The following is a 9,866-nucleotide window of genomic DNA, read 5'->3' as shown; positions in this document are numbered from 1 at the left end:
GTTTTATGTTTTTGTGTGGACCCCAGGAAGAATAGCTGCTGCTTTGGCAAAACCTAATGGGGATACTAATAAAAGCTAATGGGGATCCGAATGAATTTGATTATATATCTAATATCCATAAACAAATGAATCAACTTATGTCATTCACTTTTTTCATTACACTACATTTCACCAGCTTCAGAAACAATAAAAACAACAGCAATACAAACGACAAAAAGAAACATTCCTAATTCATTGCAATTATTTTTAGACTCCACTGATTCCCCTTTTGAAGCATTAATTCCCACTAATTAAATGAGCACCCAAAGCAACAACATCTAAGCATGTTGAGTCAGAGACCCCAAGGGAAGTTTCCCTCTGCACTTCATCTCTCTCTCTCTCTCTCAGAGACTAACTAAACAGAATGGCAAAACCATCCCATGGGCATCATGTCATCTGCATGACTGACTTCTGCATGGTGGGGATGTGACTTTCACACAAGATACTGTCTGTGGGATAGCAGAAGCATGCAAACAATGTCTGGCATAATGTGCATCTTCAATTACGTGTCACTGTGACTTGAGGTAGTCACTTCTCTCTGAAGTATCCAAGAGAAGGGGATTTACAGTAAGTCAACTGAATGGCATCCCCTTTCAACCTATCAGTTTCATTGCTGCCGTTTTCAGCCAAATTGGTAATCTAATGAAAGTTTCCTGAAACGCAGAAGTGAAACGACAAGGAAATGACACGTAACTAAATCAGAATGGTATAATTCAAATGTACATGACATTTGAATTGAGACATTTAAATGAACTTTGGTTTGATCTTATGTCTGCAGTTGTAAAAACAGAACCCTTGTCTTGTGGCTGGAGGTGGTGCTCAGAGCCCAGGGCTGAATGTGGCACGCATCTGGGAATCTTGCCTTATATGAGCAAAATATGTCCTGTGTGAGCATAGCACTAATGTAAACACAACCTTGGATTCAGTCACACAATGAAAGAACCTGGGTTGTTTCGACAGATGCTGTGGGGAATTGTAACCATTATAACCAAGATAAAACACTCAAAGTTATACAGATGTGTGTGTGGATAGATTTCAATAACCATGTTTGCCCAAACAAATCAGACATACAAATTAGTGAACAAATGAGGTGACTCCTTCTGGACTGGATCTAGCTGTGTTGATTTACTTTCACTGTATGAGAAGCGTATTCATATATTCTAAAGACAACAAGCAATATCTGATGTCACAGTGAAGTGTAATCTAATTCCAATTTGTAATTGAAAAAGGTTTCCTTCACTTGTGTCGATGTCTTTATTCATCTTCCTTTCTGTTCCTTCATGATGGAATGAAAATTAAGAAAGAACACTCTGAGCTCTGCGATGTGAGAGGTCATCTGAAAGGTCAAACGACCTCTTTATGAGATCAGTTTCTGACATTCAGAGTATGAGGGATCTTCTTGCCATCTGTACAGAGAACAGACCTAAGACACCATGGAGGCTGTGTCTCAACGACAGTGGCATACCTCAGTTAAAAAATAAAGATAAAACATTTGTAGTTTTATAGCTAATCTCATTCAACACATTTTGCTCAAGAGCTCAGTGACTTTCAATGTGGCACCATCACAGGATGCCACAAGTCAGTTTGTCAAATTTCTGCCCTGCTAGAGCTGCCCCGGTCAAATGTAAGTGCTGTTATTGTGAAGTGAAGTTGTGTTCTATTCATGTGCTTTTCTAATAACCGTTTTCTGTGCTCATGTAAGTGACTGACTGAAGGAATCCTCACTATCAGTAGCTGCAATGTGGCATTACGCCTTGACCTTTGTTTGGAGAACCGAAAGATATCTCAGTTTCGAGGTCTCAGCTTGGAGTGAAGAAGCCTCGTGAGCTATTGGCCTGTCAAATGTTATGAACCAGTATTGGTCGATCACATGAATTAAACAAAAACGGTAATGATGAATTCATTATGCTAAATCATGCAAATATATCTTGTCTTATATACGCTGTACACAGACAACTGCTGGGACTGCCCCAGCAGAGCTCCTGATTGACATGTGTACTATGGTGCACTGAGTTGGTTGGAACCTCTCCAGCGCGCAAATAATAAAGGATGATTAATTTAAGATGGACTTAAAGACATTCGATGAGCAGGTGTCCACATACTTTTGGTCATGTAGAGTAATTTCCTGCAATTCCACACATATTGCCATGGGGCAGAGAGGAAAATGTGCAGTTTTATAGCTAATCTCATGCTATTCTACAGTTTTTGCAATTAGGCTGAGAGAATTTGGATTTTTTTGTGCTATTTTATAAATTTTGCCATGAGGTTGAGCTCAGTGGAGGCTCCTCGGAGGAGGAAGGGGAGCGCCATCCTCCACAGTAAATTTCTTTTAAAAAAGAACATACAAAAGTTGTCCTTTTTAGATAAAACTATACTAAATATAGTAACGTCACCAAATAATGTGTTTAAAATAAACTGTTTTGCAATGAAGGTCTACAGTAGCCTCAAAAGCATTCCATTCTCCTCTGGGTACACTGACTTTAATACAAAACCTAGGAGGCTCAGGGTTCTCACCCCCTTCCATAGACTTAAACAGTAACTATGACAACTCCCAGATGACATCCTCCAACTGGGTGACGTGTTGTCCACCCAGTCAAAGGATCAGAGAATTAATCTAGTACTGAAAGCATAAGCTACAGCTAGCTAGCACTGCAGTGCATAAAATGTGGTGAGTAGTTAATTCAAAGAGAGAGAAAGGCAAAAAAAAGAGGAACTCTTGCTTCTCCTTCATTTTGGAAGAAATTAAATAGTTGAACAGTTAACAAATTTATTTTTTCATTTTTAGTTTCACTTACTTAACTAGCAAATGCAGCTAGCTAGTTTAGCCTACTCAAACACCTTGCTCAAACAGAGGGATGCTATGTTAGCTATCTGGCTATGACTTTCCAACACAACACTGGAACTCTTCCAATTCAAGGTAAGGTTTTGGCTTTACTAATTTATTGCCACCAGGGCCCACCGGTGTAAGTGCTAAACTGCTTTCTGACTGTACACTAACAATACTGCATGATTGCAGCGGGTTGACTAACGTGTTAATTATATTAGCTATGTTGACTAGGACATTACTTTAGCTAATATGGTGACAAGGATGTAGGCTGTGTGTAGCGGTTATGATATGCTTTAGCTTGGAAAGTTTTTTGCCTGGTCACATACAGCTGATGTGTTGTGCATTGAAGTCCACAAGTGAAGGGGAAAGGTGAGAGGAGGAGAGCGGAAAGATGCGAAAAGGAATAAAACGTGGCTGCTATTAGTGAACTGTCTTTACGCATGATCAGGGGTGTATTCTATTGAAACATGTTTCTTAAACGGAAGCAAAAGGAACAAAACCGGGATAAACATACCTAAATTTGTCCAATAGAAACTCTCAATTGCAATTGTCCTAATAATTACACCCTAGATCAGCAAGATGAAGGCAAGAGTGTGCAAGGCGCAGTACTGTTTACTCTTGGGATTTTACGAGACATAACACTAGCTCTGGTATTGTGATGGTGTTGATTATAGACCATCAATGTGGTTTTCCATATAACCTGTGGCATGATCATTTAAGATATATGATTAAGTTGGTCCACTCTGGACTCCAAAGGCAACAAGCCCACCTCCCAGAACTCCTGTACCACTATGTGGGTCCCAGGGGGGACATTCAGCATATACCTGATAACATACATATATTTGTTCGCCATTTTAGATTTTAGGTCTCCAGAAAGGGATTGATCTAGGGACACACCAAGATAAGTTACACTTGTTTTAGATTCAATCTCCTTGCCTGCACAGTTTACCTTTATCTTGTCAGCATATATCCTAGGAAACAAAGAGAATACATACTGCATGTTTACTTTGCCTATACTCTACATTACAGGCATCTGCAAACAGGTGTCATGGCAAGATTCAGTCCTTATTATGTGCACATGAACTAAAACGGAATGCACTCCCAGTTAACGTTTAAACAGTGTCCCATATTAAAAACATGTGGCGAGAGGAATTATTCAATATCAGACAACTCTATTCTGGAATCAAGTAAGCAGATTTATTTCTTAAGGCAGATGTTAAGTCATGTTGAAGTTCAGTGACTAGAGGAAAAGGAAGATGCTAACGGGATATGTTGTTTTATTACAAAGCATGATCAATGTCATGATATGTCAGTGTCCAACTAGCTGTTAGAGATGTGCCAAATCTGACAGTTTTATTCTTTGTTTGTCTATAGAGTCCTCCTTGACCTGTTTGGTGTCCACTGAGTCTCCTACTAGTCCAGTCATCATGGAGTGCTTCAACTCATCCTTGTTCTACATCAACTCGTCCTTGCTCTTAAATCTCTCACAAACCATTAAACTCCAGCATAGGGGACAAGAGTGTGTATGGGCAGTCTGAAGACATGCCAGCCGTACTCCTCTTCTACCTGGCGCTGCAGTTCATCAACATGTTCCTGGGATCCCAGCCAACGCTATGGTGCTGTGGCCCTGCACAAGAACAAGAGCGACTCTACCACCTCAGACATCTCCATAATGCATCTTGCCATCCTGGACACTTTCTTCCGCCTCACCCCCACTCTGGAGGTTGCCAACGTCCTCTACCGGACCACCAGTAGCACCTGATACATGCTGCGCTACTTCTACGGCGTCAAGGACTTCTTCTCCTGCGTCTGTCTGGATCGCTACATGGCCGTGCTCCACCCGATCACCTTCACAGAGCACAAGGAGCGCCGCCACTGGGCTCTTTACGCTGGCCTAAGCTACCACCAATGCTGAATGCTGGTGTCAGAATGAAAAATATGTAAATATAACATTGTAGAAACAAACACATAATTTAACCCTAGTTGCTAGTGGGGGTGGATGGAGACATGTTGGCTGGGTGGGGTTGGGAGAATGGAATGGAAGGTTGGGGGTAGAGGCCCACTTAATTTTCATTTTTTCTGTTTATACTGAATGTATTATTACTTAAACTCTGTGTGTGTTTTGTTTTTCTTTTGAGTGGCAGCTCACTGGTAAATGTTATATAAACTGAATATATTAATTAAAATGGATATTGTACCTATAATTTCATATTTTCATGTGTAACTGAGCTATTGGCGTTCAAGCAGGCAGAAATTCAGCCGGTATGATGCAGCACAGTGATAAAGTCTCTCACTAGCACTGGATGTTAATAGGAATGACTTTTAAATCGTGAAAAACGTCTATCACACATGTCAGTTTTCTGTACTGGCCGATGTCATAACTCAGGCGGATGTCTTCTCTCGAATGAACCATTGAGCATTTTTTTGTGTTTGTGATATTCATTCCTTGAGAAATGTGTAATTTAATGGAGGGTCTAGCACATTTGTCCTATTTGTCTGCCTCTTTCATCCAGGATGCATTGCCATAGAGGACCACAAAAACAAATTCCATCTAGATACCGTTGCCCTAGAGCACACAAAAAACGATACATACCTCGGCCTAAACATCAGTGCCACAAGTAACTTCCACAAAGATTTGAACGATCTGAGAGACAAGGCAAGTAGGGCCTTCTATGCCATCAAACGGAACATAAAATTCAACATACCAATTAGGATCTGGCTTAAAATACTTCACTCGGTTATAGAACCCATTGCCCTTTATGGTTGTGAGGTCTGGGGTCCGCTCACCAACAAAGAATTCACAAAATTGGACAAACACCAAATTGAGACTCAGCATGCAGAATTCTACAAAAATATTCTGTGTACAACGTAAAAAAAACAATGCATGCAGAGCAGAATTCGACAGATACCCGCTAATGATCAAAATCCAGAAATGAGCCGTTAAATTTACAACCACCTAAAAGGAAGCGATTTCCAAACCTTCCATAACAAAGCCATCACCTACAGAGAGATGAACCTGGAGAAGAGTCCTCTAAGCAAGCTGGTCCTGGGCTCTGTTCACAAACAGACCCCACAGAGCCCTAGGACAGCAACACAATTAACAATTAGACAACCAAATCATGAGAAAACTAAAATATAATTACTTGACACACTGGAAAGAATTAACAAAAAAAAACTGTGCAAACTAGAATGCTATTTGGCCCTAAACAGAGAGCACACAGTGGCAGAATACCTGACCACAGTGACTGACCCAAAATTAAGGAGCATAGCCTTGCTATTGAGAAAGGTCGCCATAGGCAGACATGGCTCTCAAGAGAAGACAGGCTATGTGCACACTGCCCACAAAATGAGGTAGAAACTGTGTTGCACTTCCTAACCTCCTGCCAAATTGTTGACCATATTAGAGGCACATATTTCCCTCAGATTACACAGATCCACAAAGAATTCTAAAAAAACAAATACAATTTTGATAAACTCCCATATTTATTGGGTGAAATACCCGTGTGCTCCTTGTCCCAGAATCACCCAAAATTCCCTGCGCGGCCCATTGACATAGTATGGAAGTTTCCCATCTCCGCAAAAGTATATATGCAGTTGCGAATGTTAGACTCCACATCAATCTGCAGGTTGAACATGGTGAGATTGTAGACTCCTACAATTTGTTCAGGCGATTTTACAGCTAATTACCCACTTTACATGCTGATATTGTCTTCGGTATTACTGTGTAGCTACGTTTGCTAAATCGCCAAGAGAGAGTATTGCATATTTCGTGTTGCTACCAACCATATAACATCAAAATAAAACATTTGTTCATAAAAAACATTGTTCACAGTGTTATTTAACACTGTAAATGAAAAGAATGCGTGGTTTTGGGTGGATTATTCCTTTAATTACACTTTGAATAATAAATAGTTTTCAAAGTTTGGCATCATTCTTACCAAAAGAATGCAATATTCTAGTGTAACGTGTTGATTTGTTTAAAACCATTAATTGTGAAAATGAACGGCATGTTCATAGATTAAATGATCTAGCTTGTCTCTAGGTAAAGGCCATTGCAACCAATTTGGGTGAATTTCATTATTTACACTAAAAGGCATGACATTCTTTTTAAGAAAATCTAAATTTTCTTAGAGAATATGACTTAAAAGCTATGTACAGTGTTAGTAAACAACATTACCACTATATACATAGAAAGACTACCACAAATTACAATTATTACCATAGTTTAATACTGGCAAAGACTAGCTCTTGGGCTACATCCTCTAAAAGCAGTTTGCTGTCCTACTACTTGGGACAAATCTAAACTTGAGTTCTCATGAAATTCAGCATACAGTGTTTCTCCAACACTGTACTGATACATCAACATTAAATATCCATATATATTGCAATGTACCACATACAGTAATATGACAGTCTTAGTCCTCAATCTTTATTTCCAGGTTATGGGGAACATCAGTACCACTGGTACTGCCCTCAATCTCCTCAGTCCCCATCTCCTCATCTCCATGAGTCTTCTGGTGCTTTTTGAGGGATGACTGGTCGGTGTAGGTCTTCCCACACTGGTCACAGGGGTAGACTTTCTCCTTGGTGTGGACCTGTTCGTGTCTCTTCAGATGGCCAGACCTACTGAAGCTCTTCCCACAGTAAGAGCAGCTGAAGAGTTTCTCCCCTGTATGAGTCCTCAGGTGCAGCTTGAGGCTGCTCGCCACGCTGAAGCTTTTACCACACTCTGAGCACGTGTATGGTTTCTCTCCCGTGTGCATCCGCTTGTGTATGGTGAGGTGGCCTGCCTGGCTGAAGGTCTTCTCACACAGGTCACAGTGGTACGGCCTCTCCCCTGTATGAATCCTGTAATGTGTTTTGAGGTCCCCCATACCATTGAACCTCTTGCCACACTGTACACAGCAGTAAGGCTTTTCCCCCGTGTGTATTCTCTGATGTATTCTCAGGTTACCTGCGTTGCTAAATGTTTTGGCGCAGACAGTGCAACTGTATGGCCTCTCTCCTGTGTGAGTCCGTAAGTGGACTTTAAGCTGGTTGTGTTCACTGAAGCGCTTCCCACAATGTGGGCAGCAGTACGGTCTCTCTCCCGTATGAACACGCTTGTGTATTCTGAGCTGGCCCGGGTGACTGTAGTTCTTCCCACAGAGGTTGCAGCTGAACGGTCTCTCTCCTGTGTGAGTGCGCTTGTGGGACTTGAGCAGGTCTGCCCGGCCAAAGCGTTTGCCGCAGTAGTTGCAGCAGTGGGTCTTCTCGCCACTATGATTCCTCATGTGAATGTTGAGGGAGCTCACTCGACTAAATGTCTTCTCACACTGGGTGCAGTTGTAGAAGCCTTGTGTGTTTTTAGAGGGCTCTGTAGCGTGAGAGCTCAGAGTTGGTAAAATGTCCTCCCCTGTCGTCCCAGCAGGGTCAGTTCCCGTGTCAGGGTAGTATGCCAAGAAAGGATCTTCTTCTGGCTCAGACTCTCCAGTATCATTGTGACACAGCCTTCCCTCCGATTCAACAAAATGGCCACCCTCATCGTCTCCCATCTCCATGTGAATGTCAGACACTATGGTGACTTTGACATCACTGTCGCTGTCTCTAGAGTCCACATCTGTGTCCAGTGGTGACTGAAAATGTTCATCATACTCTTCAGGAATGATATAGCTCAACTCAGCACTCTCCATCTTAATTTGCTTAGATGCCAGGTTGAGAGGAGATGGTGGTTTTGAGAGGTCTATAGCATAGTCATCCTCCATATCAGGTTCTGTCTTTATGTTTTTGAAAATGATGGTGGAAACCGCAGTGTCTGGGATGTTTTTGAGGCATTCTGGTTCCTGCTGAGCTGCTGGATCCATAATGGAGACAGACCCTCTGCTCTGAGGTATCTTGCCCTTGTACTGTCTCCTGGAGCTCCTCCTCTCATCACCCTGTGTTTTGATTGGCTTATGGGATTGGCTGACAGATGAACGGCTGGAACATGTCTTCTTTGATAAGTCTGGGAGGTGAACGACGTCCTGGTTACTTTCAGGGTCTGGGCAACAACAAATACATGTTAAATGTAAAAAATGTCCAACAAAGTCAGGGGATTACTATCTACTACAAGTTCCAACGTCGAAAGCTAGTCTGAAAGTACCACTGACAACAACTGTTGTCCATGGTTACAATGAGTGTTTGGAAACGACATGTAAAACATGCAACAGAGAGGGGTCAGCAAGGCTCGGTGGCCATCTTGGCAGCATGTACCTCAAAATGGGACAACAAAGGACAGCTGCAACTAACGATAGCTGCACTGGCGATTATTATTTTGAAGCCAAATGCATTGTGTACGTACCTTTTACGATCGAATCCTTATTGTCTTGTTCGTGCAGCCTTCGTTTAAGATCCTCATTCTCACTTTCAATTCTTTGTATTTTGCCCTTGTACTCAGACAACGTTTGGTCCACTGACTCCAATATGTCACTTACTGTGGCTTTAAAAATCTCGTTCAGAGACGACTCCAAAAACACTTTTAAGTCTTTTGACTTTGCCATAATCTGCAAATAAATAGAATACAAATAAAATATTAAAAACTAAACTATCTTACGATGTGGGTGTGACCGAGGTTGTTGCCGTGTCCGGAACAAAGCAGTAATCGTCGCTTGAAAGTGACGTTCCATCCCGTCTATATGTCGTTCTCTCCCTCTTTCACCGCCTCCGCAGTTAAGGAGGACGCATTGCATGTGTGTTAGCCGTCGATTTCAAGTGTCGTAGGCAACCAACCACCTGGCAGGTACTTGTATATGTTTAATGTTATATATGTGATATATTTAGTGCATTCTTTCGAGGGCGGCTTGTAGTAGCTTGTTTGTTGATTTGACACGTGTTTACAGTTCAAGAAGCATAGACCCAAGTCATACTTGTCACAACAACTAGCCCTGGATACAAGCGGTGCGTTTTATAGGGCTTAACAACAACTTAATTCATAAAGTTGACACATGCACAGTGGTTATGTTTATCCTTTTTGTTATTTTGA

General features: G+C 41.6%; 1 protein-coding gene across 1 annotated transcript; it reads right to left on the bottom strand.

Annotated features, from left to right (window-relative positions):
• Window positions 1-5,621: 5,621 nt before the first annotated feature.
• Window positions 5,622-9,476, bottom strand: LOC135544480 (oocyte zinc finger protein XlCOF6-like). Its single transcript, XM_064972126.1, has 2 exons — window positions 9,186-9,476; window positions 5,622-8,885 (listed from the first exon to the last, which is right to left on the bottom strand). The coding sequence occupies exons 1-2, from the start codon at window positions 9,382-9,384 to the stop codon at window positions 7,282-7,284; spliced, it is 1,803 nt and encodes a 600-aa protein (XP_064828198.1). The 5' UTR covers window positions 9,385-9,476; the 3' UTR covers window positions 5,622-7,281.
• Window positions 9,477-9,866: the final 390 nt, after the last annotated feature.

Source organism: Oncorhynchus masou, chromosome 8 (genome assembly GCF_036934945.1).
Source record: "Oncorhynchus masou masou isolate Uvic2021 chromosome 8, UVic_Omas_1.1, whole genome shotgun sequence".
Taxonomy (NCBI): Eukaryota; Metazoa; Chordata; class Actinopteri; order Salmoniformes; family Salmonidae; genus Oncorhynchus; species Oncorhynchus masou.
The sequence above is the reverse complement of the archived record's forward strand: the minus strand, read 5'-3'. Positions and strand labels throughout refer to the sequence as shown.

Bases quoted from the DNA above. Each gene is read 5' to 3' on its own strand.
- LOC135544480 (XM_064972126.1), bottom strand. From the start codon at position 9,384: ATGGCAAAGTCAAAAGACTTAAAAGTGTTTTTGGAGTCGTCTCTGAAC. The intron at 8,886-9,185 runs GTACGTACACAA...GTTGTTGCCCAG, and splicing joins TAAGGATTCGATCGTAAAAG to ACCCTGAAAGTAACCAGGAC.